At 43.6% G+C, this 24,579-nt stretch overlaps 1 protein-coding gene across 2 annotated transcripts in view; it reads right to left on the reverse strand.

The window, feature by feature from the left end:
• The window catches only part of PRELID2 (PRELI domain containing 2), a 67,102-nt gene extending 51,928 nt beyond the window's left edge, over positions 1-15,174 (reverse strand). The window contains exons 1-2 of one of the 2 annotated variants that reach the window (XM_008140854.3): positions 15,023-15,174; positions 1,236-1,293 (exon numbers count right to left, since the gene is read on the reverse strand). In XM_008140854.3, the coding sequence (XP_008139076.1) occupies positions 1,236-1,293; positions 15,023-15,097 (133 nt within the window). In that variant the 5' untranslated portion in view covers positions 15,098-15,174. Of the gene's footprint in view, positions 1-1,235; positions 1,294-14,376; positions 14,430-15,022 lie in introns of those variants that run through there. The other variant, XM_054718013.1, reaches the window with a different exon arrangement.
• Between the last annotated feature and the right edge of the window lie 9,405 nt (positions 15,175-24,579).

A 24,579-nucleotide genomic window follows, 5' to 3' on the forward strand; every position in this document is an offset into this window, starting at 1 on the left:
GGCACTCCTCCTGCCATCTCATCCCATGTGTGCAACACACATACTGAAATGGATTAGCCACTCCTACAGGCAAAGATGCCCTGGTCGATAGTGGAAATTATAATTAATGTTCCTATACCACTCTGGAATATGCACATTGTTCTCTCATTTGATCTTCACAACAACCTAAAAGGTTTATTATTTTCCCATTGAACGGATGAAGAGACTGAGCCTCCAAGAAGTTAGGTTATAGTAACAAAATCAGGACTTGTCAAATAACAAGTTCCTCCCACACTGAGTGCAGGTACCTGAGAAAATGTGTGTGGTTTTTTTAAATATATTTATAAGAGTTGTGGAAGTACAGAAAATAACCTCACAAGCAAAAGGTAGTTTTCTGTTCACCGAGCACAGAGGCCTCAACGTAGCATCTCATACGTTTACTCGGAAGGCTCTGGAACATGTCAGACCGGGGGCTGGGTGTCTCCAAAGGTTTAGACATGGATTGTGCCCATCATTATAGTTCCCTGCAGTGCCCAGGTCTCAAGTTCAAATACCAAGAGAGAAAATGCTTCCACAGGAGATATGAGGGACAGAGAAAAGACTCTTACACTCTAGTCCAGGGTCAGTAAACATTTTCTGTAAAGGACCAGGTGGTAAATATTTTAGGTTTTGTGAACCTTATAGTCTCTATTGCAAAAATTCAACTCTGGAGTTGTCACCAGGAATCAGCCATAGATAAAATATAAACAAACAGGCATGGCTGAGTACCAATAAAACTTTATTGACAACAACAGGCCACACAAGCATAATTTATCATCCCTTGCTCTGGTCAATACTGAAACATAGTAAGTACAGTTATGGCCCCATAATCGAATCACTTTACAGTCACATCTCACACACATGCTATTAACCATTTGCCATCTCTAAAATGATAAATGAATATGTCAGAGGTTATAATCACGCAAACTTGGACAAGTTTTTTCTCTCTCTACCTTGGTTCCTTCATTCATTAAATAGAAGTAACCATAATGCCTACCCCATACATTGTTTTGAAGATTAAATGAGTTAATAAAAGAAAATGTGGCTGGCACATATTAAGTGCTCAAAAATGTTAGCTGTTATAATTGTCATCAATGAATTATTAACTGAGAAAGTGGCAAGAGCATAGTAGGCAAGCCTTCTACTGCTATAAGTGCTCAGTGCTCTCTTCTCTCAGTCACCTCATCACTGAAGTGAGGTAAACTCGGAGAACTTACCTCTTTTTTCCTCCACGGTGTTTACCGAGATGACATTTTTGTCCATGGGGTTGGGATACTAAAAGAAAGCACATAGAGAAGAATTAGCATCCATCTTTCACCCAGGTGAACTATTCCGTAGTAACCACAGTTATGCGCGGGAACAGTAAATATTCTCCAAGCAACGTCTAAGGCCCGCTTTCAATCAAGGGCCTTCATTTTACTACTTCAGCCCAGGCAAGTGAGAGGCTAAACACAGCTGGGTCTGAATGAACTCCAGGAGGAAGCTTTCTTAGACCCAACCTAGCCCTGGATGCAGAGGGGGAGGTTAGGTGAAGCTAATCAATAACTAATACTGGCAATATTGAACCAGCCTTATTTAATCAAGAGTGTTCTTTGTGCCGGCCGCTGTGCTAAAGGCTTTACTCGCACAGCCTTGTTTCAATCCCCTAGCAGCCTCTTCATTGTGACTTAGTTCTGGGATATCATTATCCCACCTTTCAGAAATGAAAACTGAATAAAGGTCAAAGAGCTTAGGGTCACCAGCTAGTGCGTGGGGAGCCAGGCAATTCAACCAGGCCTAACACAGAGTGGATTCCTTCACTACTGTCCTATACCATTGTCTGGTAGCTGGGTTAGCATCTCAGGATTATAATCCTAGAAGTAGTCTATGCCAGGTCCTCAATAAACAGTTTATTGATTGACTGCATTCCCCTGAGGGACAATTTGGATATAGTAAGGCTGCTAGCAGCTAGCATTTTTGTCCTGGGCAGTGTATATATTTTCAGTTTAATTCTCACACCTATCCCATGACATACATGCTGTTTTTCCCCTTTCACAAGTGAGAATTAAGACTTGGATAAAGTAAGTAATTTTCTCAAAATCAGCCAGCTAATGAGCACCAAGACTGTAATGTACCCACAGATGCTCTGTTGCCTTCCATGTCCACTTAACCTACACCCAAATCAGTTACTCAAATCCACCCCCTTCCGTTGCTCAGATGCAAAGAGAGAGACTTAGGAAGCGGCAGTGACCTCCTCAAAGCCACAGGACAGGTTGGCTGCTGGCTCAGGCCTGCTGAGCACCCCTTGGACTCTTTTCCCAGAGGTTTACTGCTCTATTGTGTGATCAAATCTGAAAAGAAAAGTACAGGAAGTCTTTTCCAAGACATCATAAGGTGCTAAGGGGGAGGTGAGAGCAGCAAAGAGGCTGGGGGGCAAAAGAAGAGGGTCCTCCACCTGGCAAACTTGAACTACGAGTCTTCTGAACCTCAGGAAATAGGAGGCAAAATGCAGTGAGTGTGGGTCTCCCCCACCACGCACAGCTGGGTACGTGCATGCTTGTGTGTGTGTGTGTGTGTGTGTGTGTGTGTGTGTGTGTAAGAGGCTGATTGATTGACTTTGACTTTATCGAAAAGGGCCTTCACCTTCACACATTCCTTAAGATACCTGTGGCCCCAAAGGTCACTGGATTAGAACAGAGCCTGAGAGAGTGGGAACATGGTCTGTCCCGGCCACTCCTGTATCACCTGCACAGTGTGTGGTGCCAGTGGGCACTGGATAAATATTTGCTGAATGAAGGAATGATTTGGCAGATAAACCTCACTGACCGCAGGGATCAATCTGAAAAATACACCTTACTTCTAGTTTGGGAACCAATCTGGGAAGAGCAATCCTAGTCCTCAGCAGTCTCACACCTCGTCATGCCCCGTGCCACAAGCTGTCATTCACACTTCCATCCTGGCAACTACAATCCTGATAACCAATCAGAAACATGGCTTTCTAAATAGTTATTCAATCATTCATTCATCCGTTTTTGCTCCGGGAAGAAAATGCTCAAAATTATAATGACTGCTTTCTCAAAGTTTAGCCTTCAGTATTTCCTGAAGATAATGTCCACTACAAACGGGTTTAGCTGCTCTGTTCCTCAGCCAGGGGCCTCACCTCACAGCACCTGTGAAGCAAAGGCAATATTTGAGATACACGCATGCCCTGAATTGTGTGTGTGTGTGTGTGTGCGTGTGTGTGTGTGTGTGTGTACTAGAACTTTCACACTAATGTAAAATGAGAGTACTTCCTTTACTACAGTCCTAGTTTGCTCATTTTTTACTCATCAGTACATCCTGACCGAATATTGTACATACAATGTAAGTTGTAGGAAGATTACTGAACTAAATTATGAAAGAGATTACACATGTAATCACTAGAGAAGGGCAGTGATCAAAGTTTTCAGTCCTTATTACTTCACTTAGTTATCAGGGAAATTCCTAAAGAGCATAATAAACTCAGAAACGTCACACTTTTACATAATTCTTATATTTGTTTACTAAGTCAAAGGGTATGAGTCTAAATAATAGTGAAAACTCTATTTATTCTTCATTCAACAGTTTTTTGAGTAACTACCATGCCAGGCATTGTTCCAGACACTGAGAATATAGTAATAAAATAAACAAAATTGTAGCCACTTAAGAGAGTTCACATGTTAGTTGGGGGAACAAATGATACACACACACACACACACACACACACACACACACACAGATATGAAGAAAATAAATCAGACTAAGGAATAAGAGGGGAATAAAAATTGTGGAGATAGGCCACTGTGAAATAAATAAGGGGTCACCCATTAGATAATGCTTGTGAATAACAAAAGTAAAATGGACGTTTTATTAACCAAACACAAGAGATCCTGAACTATTCATTCCAGTAAAATCATCTGCAAGATTCGAGTCATTTTCCTATGTAACTAGTTTTGGAGTTGCATAGTCATAAGCCTCACATTTCCAGACGAGAATGGGAAAAAAATCAGAGGTTTGTGTACAACAGCTAAATTCCATGACATAAAAGGCAAGTGTTTGAACTTGTTTAAAAGTAAGGATTTACTGTGCTGAGGCTCCCCCTGCCTGGCATTACTTGAAATGATCTGACATCATCTTGTGGTAACTTGACTATTCATGACTTAATTCACAAAAATTTATCTGAAGTCAGATAAGAAGGGGTTGAGAGAGGGAAAGCTGCTCAGAGAGGTGACAGTGGAATGGATCCAGCTAGGTCAGGAGCAGCCCAATGAAGACTCTACTGTGGCCCTGCAGGGCGCTGCATTAGAGACTCCCATATGTACTATCTCATTTAGTCACCTCCAAAACAGTAAACCTATTAACAAGTGTTAAGATAAGGAGTCTTAGTGTTAAAAGCACAATGGGATGGTGTAAAGCCTGCACACAAGCAAGGGCAGGCTTGGATTTTCTCCACACTAGAAACTCTCATGAAAGCAAAGTGGTCTGATGACCCAGATCTCTTTCAAAAACCCTGTTTCAAAAAGTGGATCACAAACTGCAGTGGCATAAGAATTACTGCATGGGCCTGTGCACATTCGTCATGCATGCCATATTTTCTGGGTGACTTAAGGGACTTTTTAAGGTATATTTATCTTCATTTTGAACTTAGGATTTTCACTTTCTTCACAGAATGCATAAGCTAAGTCCTTTCCCCAAGATACCAATCTATTGCAAAAATCACTGTATGCATTACATGTATGTAACATCTAATAAGAGTAAAATGAGACTCTTCCACATTAGCATAAACCTTGCTTTCATTTATTTTTCATATATTAAAAGGTAAGAGGCCGCAAACTTGCAAAATACTGGGTAAAAGCAAAATATACATAAAAACAAACACACAGCTATGAAAGTGAGAGGCCAAGAAATTTAGTCCATCTAATTACAGGAAAAACACTCAATACATGTGTGAGAGGAGCTTCATGAAGATATGTTATTTACCTTTCCTATTTACAGGAGAGAAAAAATATATATATATACTAGAGGCCCGGTGCATGAAATTCATGCACTGGAGGAGGGGGTCCCTCAGCCCAGCCTACCCCTCTCACAGTCCAGGAGCCCTCAGGGGATGTCCTACTGATGGCTTAGGCCCGCTCCCTGCAGTCTGGCCTCCCTCTGTGGGAAGCGACTGGCTGATCAGGCGAAGGCGCCACCTCCATCACCCCGCTGCTGCTGCCACTGCTGGCCCCCCGCAGCCACCAAGGTGTTTTCATCAACACAGACTCCAGTCCCTTCACCACAAAAAAATGACAACTTTCTTTAGGCATTTTCAAGATCTCTTTCATAGGATATGACATTTCTTTCTTTCTTTTTTTATCCTCACCTGAGGATATTTTTTCCATTGATTTTTAGAGAGTGTGGAAGAGAGAGGGAAAGACAGAGAGAAACATCAATGTGAGAGGGACACTTTGATTGGTTGTCTCCTGCATGAGCCCTGACTTGGGCCACAGCCAGGGAGGAGCCTGCCACCTAGGTACATACCCTTAATCAGAATCGAACCCAGACCCTGCGGTCAGCAGGCCAAGGCTCTATCCACTGAGCCAAACCGGCTAGGGCAGGATATGACATTGCTTAGCCCCTCCAGCAGTGGACCTTTGTTTTTTCTCCAGGTGTGTGGTGGAAAAACCCTAGATCACCTTCTTGGATTCTTATTACCCCAGTTACCAAGAACACTGCAAGTGGCGTACAGGGAGCTTAGCCAATGAGCGATGAGAAAAGGTGTTTCCTCTGCAGCTCACACGCAGAGGCGGGACTGCTGGCGCGCTGTCTCCCAGTGAGGGTGGGCTCCCCCTCCCCCCCCGTGTTGTGTCTCCCCTCCAGGCCCAGCCCCGGCTCCAGTGGCTGCTGTGCTGTGGGCGGGCCCCCCTGTGTGTTGCGTCTTCACTCTGAGCCCATCTGTGCACGCAGCCTCCTCCTGAGCCGGTCGTGACTGTTACGGCATCCTGGCTAATTTGCATATTACCTGTGTGTGTGTGTGTGTGTGTGTGTGTGTGTGTGTGTGTGTGTGTATAAGCTTTCATAAAGCCTACCCTTAAGATAGTAAGGAGTTAGTAAAATATCAACTTTCCTAAAAGCTCAGAAGTCAATATACTCCTCACCCCACTCCACCTCCCAAAAAAGTCAATGACCTCAAAAGGAGTCATTGTTTACCAACTTCCAAATGGCATCATCCAAGAGAGCACAGGAAGCAGCTGAGCTTTCTTTTAGCAAAGACGACTAAAAGAAATCTGGTATATTAACATCCCTGGTAAGCACTAAGGGAATCCTTGCTACCTAGGCTGCTGAAAAGAGATTTGGTGCATAGCTACACAAAGAAATCACTATGGGCTAGGCCAAATTCCCTTTACAAGCTACATGCAATAGTCTACCTTAAAGGAAAAGCAAAGTTAATTTTATACCAATATCAATGGGGTCATTGATTAATGAAAATTTCAATGATAAAAAAACTAACAGTGGTGAAGTGAATAGACATTTTGAATGGCTGTTCATTGGCCTTTCAGGCCAGTAGGATGATGAAGTAGAAAGAACAAAGGACCAGGAGCTAAGACATGCAGACCACGATGCTGCCATCTGAGAAGCCAGGGTGGGGGACCACCAGACGACCCTCAAAGGCCCTCTGGCTAGAAAGTTATCATGCTACACAAAGGCCAACCACCGTCACATCACCCTCATTCATTCAAAAATGTCCTAATAATTGGGAATGACATAAAGAAGTTCTTTGAAAGGAATAGTTTATAATTGGGACACAAAGGAAAATCCTCTGAACTCAACATTAAATGCATTAAAGATACAACCGAAGTCTCCAAAATTCCTGACCAGTACTCTTCACAGGCGCCATGGGTTGAAAGACTAATGAACTCTCCCACGTTGGAGGAGACTAAGACATGAAAACTAAATGCAATGTGGGATCCTGGATTGGATCTTATTCTGGAAAACAGTATTAGTGGACAACGGCCAAAGTCTGAATAAGGTCTGTAGATTAGTTAACATTGTATCAATGTTATTTCCATGGTTTTAAAAATTATGCAGGGTTTGAGGAAGCTGGGTAAAGAGTATTGGAATTCTTTGCTGTTTTTGCAACATTTAATAAGTTAAATTATTTCTAAATTTAAAATTAAGAAATAAAAAACAAAATTAAAATGAAGTCACAAAGTGTTGAAACAGAATGAGTTTTAGAATCCAAGAGACCTCAGTTTGAAGCCCATCTGTGGGAACCTTGGGCAAATTACTTTAATCTCAGTTTGCCTTAGTTTCTTCATCTGTTAAATTAGACAAAAATACCTACCACAAAGGGCAGTTATATGAATTAAAGAAAATAATTTTATATAAAGCATAGCATCTGGCACCATGCAGGTCCTCAATGAACAGTAGCTGGTTTTGCTACTAAAGAATGAATCAACATTTTTTAACACTTACAAGGCTTCAGTCTTTTTTTATTTTTTTTATTATTTTATTGATTTTTTTACAAGAAGGAAGGGAGAGGGATAGAGAATTAGAAACATCGATCAGCTGCCTCCTGCACACTCCCTACTGGGGATGTGCCCGCAACCAAGGTACATGCCCTTGACCGGAATTGAACCTGAGACCCTTGAGTCCACAGGCCGACGCTCTATACACTGAGCCAAACCGGTTAGGGCAAGGCTTCAGTCTTTATCTTGCAACTTACTGTGGTGTGGCATTAAGTATATTACTAGTATCCACCTGTAATCCAAATATAGTTAAATGATGGTTAAAACTATGGGAAGATATTTCTTCCTTTCCTAGACTAGTAAAACCTCACAAGCTATGCTTTAGCAATTCAGAATTTGTACAAGATACAAGTCTTCCCTGACACACCCCTCCCCACTAGAATTAGCGAAAGCACCACATCAGAGAAGAATAGTAGAGAGAAGATTTACTTTTTTAAAAAGGCATCAAACACTAAATATTCTAAAAGTTCTCACAGATTTATAATTAAAATACAAACCTTGACTCACACTGTATGCCTGTGCTATGTCCCTGAGAAAACGCTTATTGCAGAAAATCAATGTATTTCCCTCTGTCCCCCTTCACAGCGAGCTCCTTGAGACCAGGGCCATGTTTTATTTACCCTCTCATCTCCCAGGGCACACACTTATTTGGATGTCTATTAGTAGACATATAATAAATGTTTAACTACTAGTACTTGGATAGTTAAAGATCTCCTGTCTTTTGTACACTGATTAAGCTAAAGCCTCCCTGAGATAAGTTACCAAGTGTACTTTAATGTTTATAAATGACATTTTAAAAATAAGTCATGATTCAGATATGCAACTTTATTCATGCTCTCTCTATCCTTTATTACTCCAAGTTAGTAAAGATGTCTGCAGATTGCTTCTCTAGGCTTTTACTTTTTAGGTTCATGAAACAGTGTGATAAATTAATAGTAGTAGTAGTAGCATTACTATCATAAAGTATAACAAGTTCTTTTAAAGCACTTACTGTGTGCCAATATTAAGCTATGTATGTGTATGTGCATTATCCAATTTATTTCCCCCAATTCCAGATGATAGCTTTTGTTCTTCTGATTTTGCAAACTGAGGCACAGAAAAGTGAACTGACTTGCCAAAGCTCACACAACTACAAGCACTCTGGACCCCCACCTGATGTCAGAGCCCGTGCTCCTCATGTCTGTACCATTCCCCTCCACATCGTGCCTAATCTTCTAGTAGAATTGAGGATAAGAAGGTAAAAGGGAACAAACACTATTACAGTGTGAGCCAAAAGAATAACAACCATTATGTTAAACTAGGCCTTATCATTTGTCACATCATTTATTCTGGAAATGTGGATTCACCCCAAATATTTCAGGAGCTCTGCAGAGGGAGACGTTCCAGACAAGTAAGTGTCAGATTTGCAAGGGGGAAGAGATAGGATCAGAAATGGAAACGTTATTAATTACCCAATCAACTTTCTACTCTAAATGGAAATAGCATTCATAAATCCCCTTTATGAGTTTAAGGGAAAACACTCAAACCATTTTGTTTAGCACATCAGACTGCTGGCTAGAATAAATAAAACCCGAGGTCACTGTTGAAGCAAAGAAATTATTTTAATCTGTCCATTTTATTACAATCCACAAAGTAAAGGCATGTTACTAAATCCCACACTGACTTGGTCTGAAGTTATATAAAGCTAAATCCTATCCTTTTGCACTCGGATGTCGAGTGTGACTCGACACGGTTAGCATCGGTAGCAGCTCTTTTGATACTCTTTGAATGTATCAATAATTTGAAATATTAAAAAATCCAAATAAATAAGTTTGTATGAAAAGAAACTCCAGTTTTTTATTCTACTGCCGCGCTTTGTAAAATCTGGGGTATTTAAAAAATTAAATCCCGAGTAGAATAAAGGAATCGAGAAAAAAGCAAGCGAGTGCAAAGGGCTAGAAGAGTGTGTTTCATTCATTCAATAAGGATTTGTTGAGTACCTACTATGTTCCAGGATCTCTTTGGGTACTTGGGATACATCAGGAAGAAATGGCAGAATCCCTGCCCATGAAGCTTACCCTCTATTCACTCTTTTGCCTGTAGCATAAGAAGAAAATCAACCTGATCAACTCTATGGTAAGAAAAACTGTAATTTCTGTGGCCTTGTTTGAGGATCAACAAGAAAATCCAGTCAAATGACTTTAAATTTCTGGTATACAAAATTTAAGAAGTCTTTGAATCCAGCTCATGAAAGGTAAGCCCATTAAACAGACCCATGTGGGCTTCCAGAGATGAGTGACCTTCCAGACTGCTATGTTCCTCTATGCAACTTTGTGTTCACTTGTCATGCAAAGACAGAACACAACATACACTGTCAAGTGCACTGACACTGTAGTTCATGGACAGCACAGCTCAGCATTGGATGAATAAACCATTTCGGGTTTCACAGTATTCCTCCAGGAAGAGTTCATTGAGAAACACCATACACATTTCATGAACAAAGAGTGCTGTGCTGTTTGTTTTCAAGGTGCCACTTAGCTTTGAAAACATGTAGCTAATATTTTGCCTGTGGTACCCAACAGGCAAGTGTAAGAGCAAACATTTCTCAGGTTTTAAAAATAGTAGTATATTATAACTTGGAAGGCAAGTCCTAACATACCAAAAGCCACAGATCAGGAGACTCTATTTAAAATAGAACCTCCTTGGCGCTGAAGAGCCTCAAACATACCATTGTGCAAAATCAGATTCAAGGCTTCCCAGAGATCCTCATATGATTGTCCCCTCTGCCAAGTGCTTTCCTTTGAAAACACGACAAGACGACTAAAAGAGAAGTGTATTTTGCCAAAAAATATATGTATACATAAATATCATTCCGACAACTTTTAGGCTTATAAAAAGCTTATGCTTGTCAAAGTGTTACACATTTGGTCTTCCCACCACCCTGGGAGATGGGTGGGGTACCTGGCACTCACAGATGAGAAATTAAGATGGTAGATGGCCTTCGATGGCCGCATGCAGCTCCCTGCACAAGGGCTGCCTGCACTAGGGCTGCAGCCCCCTAGAGGAAGGAGCACCTTTTGTAATTTGCATAAACAGACCCTTTACTTTCCTCTGGACTATTTACTGTGAGCTTGTGGAATAAAACCCCTGGGTGATGCCTCTTTCTAATTTGCACAAGGGCACAGCATAGGCTGGTGCAACTGTTTCCTGAGGCCACCTGAAAACTGCTTTTAACAGGGACAGCACAATGACTGAGTCCAGGTCTACTGACTTCCGGTTCATGGCTCTGTGGTAGGCAGCTGGACAGACATGAGCAGAGCAAGGATGATGGGCCAGGAATAGAAGGTCATCAGGGCAGAAAACAAGGATCTCGGCCCCCCGGCCCCCTCCCCCCATAATCTTTCCATCCCAGGATATTGCTGGTCATGTGGGTTAGATCCCCTGACTTTTCCTACCGCTGGTCATGAGGTTCAGACCTTCCCCTGACCTTTCCTCCCCTGACATGTCGCTAGTCATGAGGGTTAGACCCCCTTAGAGGGAGGGTGAACAAGGGGGCCAGAGAACAGCCCTTAAGCATTAAGCCCCCAGGACAATGAGGTTCTGACCCGCATCAAAGACATCTAGGCTTGCGTTGTGTTTAGGATCCAGGCCCAGAAAAGCAGCAAAACCAGACACACACACCACAGCTGACCTCAGGACCAGCGGCACTGACTAATGATCCCTGCCCGGCGCCAACCAATCAGTGGCACCACAACCCTGGAAAGACACACCTCGAAAGCTGCTATTAAATCCTTCCCTGAGACCTCCCCTAAAATCCGACCCTTAAAACCCCTTAGGACAGAGGACCCTTCCCCTCCCCATCCTCCTCCTCTGCCCCCAAACCCTCAGCAACATTACCTTTACCCTTCTCTCTCCTAAGATCCAAGGGCCCCTTCTCTGGCCTCTGTAACTCGTTTCCTGAGCCCATTTCTTCTACCACTCACTGCTTCTACCCCTGTGACTTCCTTAATAAACTTACTCTTATGGTTTGAGTCTGGGCTGTGAATTCTTTCCTAGCCAGAACTCAAGTACCGAGGTTGCCGAACCAAGGTCCCGTCTGACCCCACGGGTCTAACCTCACTGGTCTAACACCTGGTGTCATTCTCACCACTGCCAACAGCTTTAAATAATATAAGATGAAGATTCTCACCGCCATTGGATTTACCCATGTTTCAGAAATAGTCACATAGCCCCTCCCAGGGATCTGTGAAGATTGCTTTTGAATAGAAACAATGGAAGTGTCATGTTGTCCATAGTGTTGACACTGTCCCATCACTGGGCCTTTTCTGAAAATGTTCTCCTTCCCTTTCCCTGCCCCTACCTTCCAAAATGTCTTCCTCAGTCTTCATTTACTATGTGCCAGGCAGTTTGCTAAGTATTTTGTAAGAATTCTTCTAGGTCCTAACTGAATGCAGATATAGGTGACCTCAGCTTACAACACGTGGCACACAAAAATCTCTCAGCTGAGCCCAGTCAACCACAGAATCGTGAGAATCCTAATATTGGTTTAAGCCTCTAAATAACAGGGGTGATTTGTTACACTGCAGCAGGTAACTGAAACACTGTATTTTTCTCACCCTATCACACAGCAAAGCCATACCCTTAGAGCGGGCACCAAAGGTCCACCCAGATGAATAAACCCTCCAAGAAGATTTCGGACAAAAGGAAACTGAGATAGAGAGCAAAGCAGAGTTGATTCGGAAACATTTTACCCCCTCAGTACAATCAGTTCTCTGTATCCAACCAACCATGGATTGAAAATAGTTGGGGGTAAAAAGCCCAAGACGTTCCAATAAGCAAAACTTGAATTTGCCATGCAATGAGCACTACGTTGAATCCACACAAAGGAAGTTATGTATAGGCACACCCGACTGTAGCCTATATGCAAACACAGGTTATGGGCAAATGCTACACCATTTTATGTATGAGACTTGAGTATCCTCGGATTTTGGTATCTGAGGGGGGGACGGGGGTCCTGAAACCAATCCCAAAGGATACTGAGGGACGACTATAATCATCTGTGTTCTTACTGGGTACAAGCAGCACAGGCTGGTGATCAGGGTTGTGGGTTTTGGATTCAGAAATGTTGAAATCCTGGCTCTCCCACCCGCTAGCTCTGGGAACTTGGAAAAGGTGCTTAGACTTCTCCAAACCACAATTTTTCCAGACTGTGAAATGAACGTCACTCATAATTACTTCCTGAAGCTGCTGGGAGAAGTAAACATGATAATGCATGAAAGCACGTCCTCCCCTCTCCCTTCTCGCCTGGGAAATTCCTATTCGTGCTTCAGCCACTATTTCACAAATGCCACTCTTTCTAGGAAGCCTTTCCTAATGGCCACCAGGATTCAGCAGACCTCCACGAACTTTCCCTGTATAAATACGCATCATAAATTGAAACTGTGTTCATTTTGTTGATCATTTATTAATGTCACTCTCACCCATGAGAAGCCATCAGCTCCACAGAGCCTAGCACACAGAATTTCTAAACACTGTTCAATGAAAACGGAGAGAAAAAAAAAATTTAACCCAGAATCTTGACGCACGCCAAGTACTTTAAATGAGAGCTCAGCATTGTGCTATGTGCTTCCTCAAGAGTACCTCAAGAGTACGCACTGCCGAAGCTTATCCTATGTAATAAAAGCCTAATATGCAAATTGACCAAATGGCTATGATGCACACTGACCACCAGGGAGCAGATGCTCAATGCAGGAGCTGCCCCTAGCCTGCAGGCCCCAGACCAGCCAAGGTGGGTGCCAGTGGCGGCGGTGGGTGGAGCTGACAATCAGGCAGCACCAGGCCGGCCAAGGCGGGTGCCAGCGGGGGACCCCCCAATTGCCCTGCTGGTCGCCCCACAGATCAGCCCTGATCACCGGCCAGGCCTAGGGACCCTACTGTGCATGAATTTCGTGCACCGGGCCTCTAGTAGTCTAATGAGGGTAAAAGGTATGCGCAGAAGTAACTAACTAACACTGTAGAAGATGGCCAAAGTGCCCCTCCAGTTCTGACAAGACAGAGATCACCTCCTGATGAGGACAATCCAGAAAGGCTTTCCAAGGAGCAGTGGCATTAGAGAATCCGCCCTCCATAGTGCCAATCCTAACAACAAAAAAAGGGTGTTCGCTACTTCTCTTTTGGACCCAGAAGCCTAGCCTAAGGCAAAGACCACATCAGGTCACTAATTCGGGCTTCACTGATCATTCCTCCGATTTTTTTATTGAGCACCTAACAGGTGCCATGAACAAGCTGGCATCTCCCCCACCTCCCCAAACAGGCCTCCATGGTGACATCATGTTCACCAGCATCCTACTCACTCCTTTGTGACCTGGGCCCCCAACTTCATAATCTCCTCTAATAAAAGTCAGGTCTTACCACTTAAAAAATGACCCCCTTCCTCCCCCAGCATCTCCCTTGGTTTTGCTTCCAAGTAGCATATGGAGTGCATGCCTGGTGGCTGTTGCTTAATGCACATTGGTGAAATCTTGCTTAAGAATGTGAAAGCTGAAGGGGAACCTGAAAGATCTGCTCAGTGTAGACGCAGATACTGAGGCCTGCAGATAAGATGACCTTTGACCAAGGTCATCAAGCGAACTAACTAAAGGTAAAGCCAGACTAGAGTCCGGGGCCACACCTCCAGGCCTGGGTGCTTTTGATTTTTTCAAAGAAATTTCCCATCATCCTATTTCGAGGAACCTCGGTCCTCCTCGGAGGAGCCCTTGGGATAAAGAGGGCCACAGTACCGAGGCTGGGGTGCTCCATTATAGTAGTACAAACAGCAGCAACATTTTAGAGGCATCGGTCACTGGAATACGCACTTTTACATGAATTATCTCACCTGATTCCTCACAACCAACCGTGGGAGCTGATACTATTGTTGTCCCCATTTCACAGATTACGAAACTAAGGCACAGGCAGAGTAAGCCAACTGCCCCAAGTCCCACAGCTGTTGAATAAAAGAGAAGGTGGGCAGGCGATAGAAAGAATGCAGAGAAAACTGAGATGATGGCTTCCGTGACGTCCCCCGCCCCTCGCTTTTAAGGGGTCCTTGAAAGACAACAAGTCATACACAACATCCGTGTGGCCCCAGAACGTGGGTTTCCTGTAACTCTCCCCTTGAGCCTCTCCCCGGAGCTGCAGCAGAGTGAACGTGAGGCCGCACACGGAGCCTTCCCTCGGCCGGAGGGGGGAGCCTTCGAGGAAACCTCCACCCTCGCCCGGCACAGCCAGGAGGCAGACCGCAGCTGGGGGGGCGGGGAGATGGTGGGCGCGGACTCTCGCGTCGGGAGCGGAGGGGGGACAAGAGAGGACAAGGGGGATAAAGAGGACAAGAGGGAAGCAGAGAGGCCAGGGGAGATGGGGACGCGGAGCCGGGAGGGGGAGAGGGACAGCGGCAGAAGCGGGCGGCAGGCGCGCAGACAGCTGGCGGGCGGAGAAGGCGCGGGAGAACCGGAGCCCCAGACCAGAGCCGGGCGGGCGGGTACCTTTCGGAGGAAGCTGGCGACCACCTGCTCGAAGGGGTACTTGTACACCTGGTGCACCTCCACAGTGACCCCCATCCCCGCGCGCCCCCCGCGCCCGCCACGCCTCCGCGAGCGCAGGGCCACCCGAGCTCCACCCAGACTGCAGGCCACCACACGAGGGCGACCCAGGGGGCGTGGGTTTTTTTCCTCCTCTTTCAAACTTTGAAACTTTATTGTCCCGCTCGGGGAAACAGACAAGCGGTCACGTCCCCGCCCTCTTCCGCCAACGTCCTCAGTCGGCGGCGGAGCAGGGGAGGCGCGCCCTGCACTCTCGGGCCCCACAGTGGCCGCTTGGAGGCGCCTGGAGCGGCCGGGAGGGACCCCTCCCCGCGGTGCCTGCGGACCGCAGTTTCCAGGCCCGGAGCTGCCCGCCAGGCCTCGGAGCCTTGGACTTTGGGACTTGTTTGTGCCTTGGTGTCATCCCTTGGTCTGCAGCCACAGAGTAAGCTGTAAACTGCTGATGGCGACCCTGAGAAAGGAATAAACACGGTAAACAGCCACCCTCCAGGCCTGGGAGCTGTAATATAACCCTCCTTGTTAGTGCAGTGAGACAGGGCCCCGGCAGCTGCCTCCCAGGCTTGACTTTGGGTCTCACGTTTAGTAGCTGGCTCCAAAAATTCCTTTGATTCTTAAAGATTAAACACCACGGAGAAAAAAACAACAAGGAGTTAGAAAAAGAATTTTTCGTGTTCTTCCCTCGGACTGTGCGCATTGGATGAGAAAGGAACAAGTGATCCATTCATTAAGTTCTTCACCATACTACTTCCTGAACACCTACTATGCACCAAGCACTGTGGTAGCACCGGATTCAGCGGTAAATAAAGCACAGTCAGTAGGAGTGGTAAGCCCGGAGACTTAACCAATTAACCAAATGGGAAAATAAACAGGATAATGGATTAAAGTTGCAGGAGCGGTAGGTAGTAAATGATGTTAGCTAGAATGAATAAGGAAGGTCTGTGAGGCAATGGCTTTTACATTTATCATTTTATCATCTCACTTGCACCTGACACACGGTCACACTGGTGGCAAAAGCCTAGCCTTGGATAAAACCAGCTGTCCAGTCACTCGCTGCTTCATCCAAGCTGCTGAACAAGGGAGATAGATATACATCCACTGCTATCAGGCCTCTGTTTTGTTTTGTTAATCCTCACCAGAGTATATTGCTTCCATTGCTTTTCAGAGAGAGTGCAAAGGAGGGAAGGAGGGGGAGAGAGGAGAGAGAGGATAGAGAGAGATGTGAGAGAGACACATCAACTAGTTGCCTCCAGCACGCCCCCTCCCGCTACCACCACCACCAGGGGCGACCAGGGGTGGGGAGGGAACCGCAACCCAGGTATGCAACCTGGACAGAAATTGAACCGGAGACCCTTGGGGTGTGCAGGCTGATGCTCTAACCACTGAGCCACTCCAGCCAGGACTATCGGGCTTCTTTTGAATTCATAACTACTAACCTCAAGGGGTCTTTACTGATGCCAGATCAAAACACTACATTTCTCTAATCCATTTAGTGTGCCACACTCCTCCCACGTTAACCTCCACCACTTCCCTCCCAGCCTTATTCTGGGGTGCTTCCCTGGCTTCCTTTTTTTACTTAGGAAATAGGAAACCTCTCTCTTCCGCATCTACCCACCTGCCTGTCCAAATGCCCCGCCTTCTCCCCTGTTCTTCTGGATGAACTATGGGCACTGAACTGAGGGCTGGTCTCCCCACTTGTCCACTGAATCCAGCGATGAGTTGTCAAATGGTTCACAAACAGCTCTCAAGCCCCGATTTCTAATGCTTATGACCTCTGTGGTGTGAATGCTCCCACTGTGGCCAATTGCAGACTACCACGGTAATGTCACTAAGGGTGGCACTGGGAAAAGAGCACAGGAGGGCACCATTGTGTGACATTTCCACCATGCACGGACAACAGACAGAACCACAAGAACATAGACGACGGTAAAGGTAGTGACATAGTTAGGAAGGGATGGGTTTTGAATACCTATCACCTTTTAAAATAGAGTTTATACATTATAAATTTATAAAATTTAGTAATAGCTGTACTTAACCAGCTGACAGGGTTCAGAACACAACACCCCGAAATATGGCATCCTGGCATATTGAGTAGTTTAAGCTGAAGGAGTTTGAGAAAACAGCAGCCACAGAAAGTTCTCACTGACCTTCCCTCTCCCCTGAAGCAGGCCATGAATCCGGCGTGTGAGGAGTGCCCTCTCTATACCTGGAGGAAAGGAGCATACTTGTCTCCAGGATGCAGGGTTCATGGGAAGAATTCGAACAAATAGGACTTGCCACGTTTCCCCCAGTTCACTGCATTTGCCTCATCTTCTCTGTTCTATCATATTGCTACACGGCAGCCCATTTTTTCATCAAACCTGGCATTAAAACACCATTTTTACACGTCTTCATTTCTTTATGAAGGCTCCCTGTCATATAAAACTTCTGGTAAGTAAATGAACATGCTTTTCTCCTGTTTATATGTCTTTTGTCAGTTTAATTTTCAGACCCAGCCAGGAACCCTAAGAGGGACCAGAGAATTTTTTTTCTCCCCTGCATAGCAACACGGCATCACTGGAAGCTCCTTGTCCTCTTTCTTATTCAAGGACATCTTTCCAGTAATATCTCCGCCTCTGTCTTGCATCATCAGTTTTGCCTCTATTGGATCATTCCAAACAGCACACAAGTATACCATGATTTCTTCCATCTTAAACGCATCCACTCTTAACCGCCTATCTTCCTCCAGCTCTATTCCAGTTCTCTGCTCCATTTTTGCACCTCAGAAAAGTTGCCTATAACCTCTCGAACTCATGAAGTTTGGGCCCCTGCCACTCCACTGAAACTACTGTTGTCAACGTCACCAATTGCTAAATTACTAAATCCAATGCAGTCATACACCACTAGAAGACAGGGACATGTTCTCAGTAATGCATCCTTAAGCAATTTCGTTGCGCAAACATCGTAGAGTTCACGTACACAACCCTAGATGCGATAACCTACTACATACCTGGACTATATGGCATTGCCTCTTGTTCTCAGGCTGCAACCAGTACAAAACAACACGAGATTAAAATCAAGCACAAGAAAAATGATGCAATCAAGAGACATGGTAAACAGATGCACAAGGCTACTGCCAGAATTACACAGCATACTGTTTTACAGCAAACTTATTTTATATAACTAGAAAGTGTTCACTCTAAAATAAGAATAAAAAGAATAGTCAAGCCCTAATGGGTTTGGCTCAGTGGATGGAGCATTGGCTTGCGGACTGAAGGGCCCCAGGTTGGATTCCGGTCAAGGGCATATACCTTGGTTTCGGGCACATCCCCAGTAAGGGGGCGTGCAGGAGGCAGCTGATTGATATTTCTCTCTCATCGATGTTTCTAACTCTCTATCCCTCTCCCTTCCTCTCTGTAAAAAAATCAATAAAATATATATTTTTAAAAAGTGGACTGTTATTTAAAAAAAAAAGTATAGTTAATACACAAACCAGTAACAGTCGATTATTATCATTGTCAAATATTATGTGCTGTACATAATTGCATGTTATGCTTTTATAGGACTGGCAGTGTAATAGATTTGTTTGCACTAGCATCACCACAAACAAGTGAGTAATGTGTTGTGCTAAGACGTTATGATGGTTAAGAATCACTAGGCAATAGGAATTTTTTCAGCTCCATTATAATCTATGGGACCACCACTGTAAATGCGGTTCATTGCTGACAGAAATGTTGTTAATGGGCGCATGGCTGTAATTAATTCTTAAACCCCACCTTACCAAACCTATGGGCAGTATTTCTTTGAAATACTGAATGAGGAGGGGGGTGGAGATTTAGGGGCCAAAGCCATTACATGTTGAATGTCTGTACAAAGCATTTCTACTATATCACCAACCCCTCCTTATGGTGGGGAGGGAGAGTGGAGGGGGAGGGCTCTTCCTGAGGAGACTACACCGGCTCAGACAGGAAAGAGAATTCACTCGCATGAGGTTAAGGGGTCCCATACCTGACTGCTACTCTCAGTGTTGGACACTGAGTGTGAAACTGAAGCCCCCTGACAAGCTGGGCCCTGTGCCCCTACCCCACTGTCACCACTGATTTCTTCCAGAATGGGAAGCTGCTAGCCAACTCCTAATGAACTGGCCACAAAATGCCAAGGTTGTGTCCTGCAAGATTAAAGGACCTAGCACCTGTTGGCTCTGCTTGGGCTAGTTGGCTGAGCGACTTTTGTAAGGACAAATGCCACTTACTCATTCCAAGGACATCAGGGCACTCTGAAGGTGGAAATGTGTTACATTTAAAATGTTGTCTCTGTGTCCACATTTCCCTGTGTTATAAGGACACCAATCATACTGAATTAACACCCACCCAGTTCTAGTCTCGGAATCCCACAAGTTGCCCTACTTCTTGCATCTTCTTCTTGAATTTTCTGAGCTCCTCCAGGTCCTTCCATTAATTCCCCTTTTGTGCTTAACTTGAGTTGAGTTTTTTATTACTTTCTACTGAGACTCCTACCTAATATGATGTGGAAGAAAATTTTAGCTGTTATGAGTTCATATGCCAGAGGAAAAAGTAAAAAGAACAAGAACCATTTATTGCCAGGTCTTTTTTCCATTTCCAATCAACCCAGCTCCTGAGACCTTTGAAATTTGAGTTGCCTTTACATTTATATTTTCAACTCTCTGTTTTTTCTCTTTTTACCTTGATTGCTTAGAAAGAATTTTATTCACTTTGCTTGGTAAAATTGCATCATCTAAGGCCAATTCAGCTCACAATATTAGTATAAAAGGGGAAATTTTCTTTGTAATAGCAGTAGCAATTAATGCATGCATTTTAAAATAATCTATTTAAGATATTTCCTATCTGGAAAGACCAATTTTAAAAGACTGATCTCACACCAGACTGAAGACCAGAAATGAGTGAGAGGCAATTGTGGCCATAATACAAAGACGAATGATAATGAAACCAAAGGCACACAGAGAGAATTTCAAATGACAAAGGAAAGGGGTATCATATTCAGCCTCAATGTGAATAAATTTGCCAAGTCTTTTCCCATCCCACATTATTTTTCTAGGAGAAGAAAGTGGGAGCAGAAAGATAATGGAGGGTTGGAATGCGTCCAGGGGAAGCAAGGAGAAGAGAAGGGACAGGGAAGGAAGCAACTATGAAGGCGAGAGGGCAAAGGAAGGGTAAGTTGAAGCACAAATAACAAACAACAGAACTTTGCCTTGAACTAGTTATTACATTTTTTTTTTCAAAAGACACTCGGATTGATGAGATCAGACAGAAATGAGAACCTTTCAGTCAATGGCATACCACACAAGAATAGTGATAGCCATCAAATATTAAGTCCATTCCCAACTCCAAAGGGATTGCTCTCCAAAGGGCTTTATATATTCCGTCTTAGCAACAATCTGAAGAAGTAGCATTTCTTTTAGATTGAGTTCTCCAGAAACAGACTTTGAGACAAGAAGTTATGTACAGGAGAACTGGAGATGGTTTAGGGAGATATACCCATAAGGAAATGAAGAATGCAGGATTGGGCAAAGAGATCATCTGTCTGTCACAAAATCTGCTCCCAGTTAAGCCTAGCCAATCCTAGAAAGCTCTGGTGCTGGGTAACTCCCATTAAGGTTAGGGGACTGGGTGAGGCAATTCCCTTGTAGTGGAGAACACTCCCAGTAACTTTTGCTACAGGGAACACAGGCCCTGAAGAGGGAATCTGGGTGGAGCACTACCACATCCATTACCACGATTATCTGCAGTTTACAGACGAAAAACCAAAGCTTCCAAAGACAATAGAATCAAGTCTCTCCAAATTTTTATCTGCAAAGGTTTAAACTAACAGGTACATAGTCACTGGAAGAAAACTGGAATGATTTGAAGGCAGAACTCATAAGAGTGTCCAGACTAAAGGCACCTGTGTGTCTACAGAAAGAATAAGCCCATCAAAAGAGGTATTGATGACTTATAAAAGCAGGAGAAAATAAAATTCAAGAGGTAAACACAGATACTGGAGAAATTACCCCATAAGTAATGTAGGACTTTGAATAATTCTTCCTTGGGAAAAAAAAATATTGTTTTCCCAAAATGGTCACATCAAGATTAGCCTAGGTCATCAAGCAACTCCCTGATTTCTATCTTTGCTCACGAAGTAGGATGATCTTACCAATAAGAGAATTTCTAAGTGGTATGGTAGTGACATGGCAAGGTATAAAGAGGTTCCTAGTTTTGCTTTAGCTTCCCAATTGCTCAAGTGATAATATTATGCAGTGGTTGTGTGTACTTGGTTACGCCAAGTCTAAGACATCAACCCTCCCTTAGTTAGAGATGAGCTAAAACAGATGCTGAGCATGAAAGTCAAAGGGTTAATTCGAGGGATGTAACAAATATACCTATGTCACACACATCCTAACATTATCCTTATATAAGACCAGGCATAACAGACTTGATTTTTGTAATAGTTATTACTATCTTTGTACTACATATAGTGACTAGGCCAGTCTAGTTTCTACATGAAAAAAAAAAAAAAAAAACAGTCCAGTGATGCTCCCAGACTCTCCCTGGGTTAACCGATTAAACAATTAAAGGATGGGGAGATCATCCTTAGTCCTCCCAAAATGCTAATTAGTCCATCAACAGCTGCTTCCCTAACCTCAGAGTTGGAATAAAGAGGAAGCTTAAATTCCAATTTCTGTGGGCGCAAATCTTAAAAGACAGACTCATTTGCCACGACATATGATACAACCAGCCAAAAGATGCCCCAAGACCTGGGAATGAATGGACGAATATCACAGCTTATAATTATTCAGCGATGGGACTCCAGCAGAAAGGGCCAATCCAGACCTTCCATCTAGCATTCCTGGGACTGGAGGGAGTCCATGGTCATGTTACCAAGAGAGAAAAACATTAAACAAGGAAAAACTGGTTGTGCTAGTTCCTAGGACAAGCATTTCTAGGACTCTGGAAGCTTAGGTAAGGTGAATAAATAATTCTTTATTCAGTCTATTTACTATCCATTCTTTCCATTAGTATGTACTAAGCATTTTCTCTGCACCTGACACAGAATGTATTAGAACAGAAAGAAAAGATGTGGGTCCCCCTTCAAAGAGTAGACTGGGAATTGTTGGCTGTTTACCCCACTCCCAGCTTCAGAGGTGGGCCTTATTGGTCTAGGAGTGATCTTCATTGCCACTGACTGGCAATAGAATGGGCATCTGACCCTCGTCTGGACATGAAGAGAGGTTTCCTGTTAATTAGCTCCTCCTCGCCTGCTTCTGAACAAGGAAGTGTCCCTACATCCAGCTAGCAGACATCCTGTGGGTAGGCAGCCTTGGTTTGACACCATCCCTGTGATGACAGGAGCCAACAGATGGGAAAATCTGGGCCTTCCGTGAACACTATGGGGACCCTGACCAACCACCCCCAAATACCACACTATTTTCATTGCCCCGTACATGAGCGAACAAACCCACTTTGTAGTTCAGGTCAGTTTGAGTTGGATTCTGTTCCTTTCAAGCTAGAGAATCCTGGCTGGAAAAGAGCTAATAGTCTAAATTTAGCTCCCCTGGAAGGCAGTCTCTAAAATCAAGCCACAGGATGAAATACTCTGCTGGAACGAGATTGCAAATTTCTTAGAGACTGGGTTTAATATTTCTTTGTATCTCTGGCACCCCACAAACACTAAATACTGAATCTCTCATACATTCAGATAAGATAATGGATAAAGAAGTTCTCTGGTGGAGAATATTGCTATTCAGATAAAAGAATAAAGGAAACAAGGCCCTAATACAAGCTCTTCATAATAATAGGTAACATTTCTTGGACACTTAACATGCGCCAGGCGCTGTTCCTTGTGTGAGTATGTTGAATAATTTGCATGTGTTGACTTGTTTAAGCCTCACCACAATCGCCAGGTTCTGTTATTAATCCATGGTTTACAGGGGTAGAAGCCAAGGCACCATGTGTTTGCTCAGATAGGTATAAGGAAGTTTGCCCTTTTACTAGTAAGATGAAAATTCCCAGTAGTTAAATAACTAATGACAAATGAAACGAAAACCAAGTCTCCATGCTTCAACCAGTAGGACTTAGCTAAGCCAGTTCATAACAGGACTGTACTTCATCCAGACAGGATGAGGGGGTGAATAATATAGATTTGCTTAGTGTTTTTTTTTTTTTTCACTAACACTTTAATATGCTCTGTTGATTTATAGATTCTTGGAAACTTATTTATTTGTTTTTTTTTCCATTTTTCTGCAGTGTAAAGGTTATTGTAGAAGCATTTGATAAAGCCCGCTATTAGTCCAATCTGTTATGTGCATTGTCTTACTATAAAAGGTATCTACTTGTTAACCTAGACATACCACCAGGTCATGTATTTTTAAGCCAAAAAAAAAAAACAAAATTCTGCTCCATATCTTTATCTGAAAATCATTAAATATCCAAAGTGCAGTATTTGTTGTAACTTCTTTCAATAATTTTTTGGGGGAGCCCACCACATGCTAGGCAGTTTTTAGATACTAAGGCAATATCAATAAACAAAACAGATATAGTTACTTCCCTCAAGGAACTCACCTTCTTGTGAGGGAAATGCTTATTAAACAAAGCAGCACATAGATGAATACAAAATTACATATTTTGCCTTGAAAGAAAAGGAGAGGGACTGCTTAGAGATGATAAAAGAAGTGTCTAATTCAGTTTGTGTATGTGTCAAAGGAAGCCCTCCTAAGGAAGGGACATCAAACATGAGACCTGAAAGAAAAGAGCAGTAGATATCTTTGGGTTTTTTTCTTACCCAGCATCAATTACCATTCTTCTATAACCACAGCCCAAGCCTTCTGGAGAGTATCTACACATCCTTCCCAAACTCACTGCAGTGAACTCTGAAGACATTCCTGCCATTCCTCACTGCTAAGGTGGGGCCAAGACCTAGGCTAAGCTAATCAATGTATCCTACCTCCCTGGCCAGCAGTACTTTTAGTTGGGTCAGAGATGAGCACATAACATCTGTTAGGACAGTCACAGCAGCAAGGCTTTATCTAGGGGCTTTAGTTTATGCTAGCTTATCCACTGCACTAAGTGTTGTGAAGCTATGACCTTGAAACTAAAGGAGGGGGATGACCTATAACTGAGAGATAACTATATCAAGGAATGGATCGCCTTGACATCATTGGTGCTCTAATCTAAGCTGCACCTGACTGTATCCACCCATGAACTGTTTAGCTAGGAGTCACAGCACATTCCTTTCTGGCTAAAGCCAGTGCGGGTGGTAGTCATTAGTGTTAGTCTTTTTTTTTTTTTTTTTTTTTTCCTGGTTCTGCTCCTCCTGGACATATGGTAGGACTGCATTTCCTCACTCCTTTAAGTGAGAAAATGCAGTCTGATGACCAATAAAATGTGAGCAGGTTTAATGAGACTGATTTGACCAATAAAATGTGAGCAGGTTTAATGCATGTCACTTCTGGGCAGAAGTCTTTAAGAGCCTGTACACAACCCACCATGTTTTCTTTTCCTGCCACAGCA

Source organism: Eptesicus fuscus, chromosome 6 (genome assembly GCF_027574615.1).
Source record: "Eptesicus fuscus isolate TK198812 chromosome 6, DD_ASM_mEF_20220401, whole genome shotgun sequence".
Taxonomy (NCBI): Eukaryota; Metazoa; Chordata; class Mammalia; order Chiroptera; family Vespertilionidae; genus Eptesicus; species Eptesicus fuscus.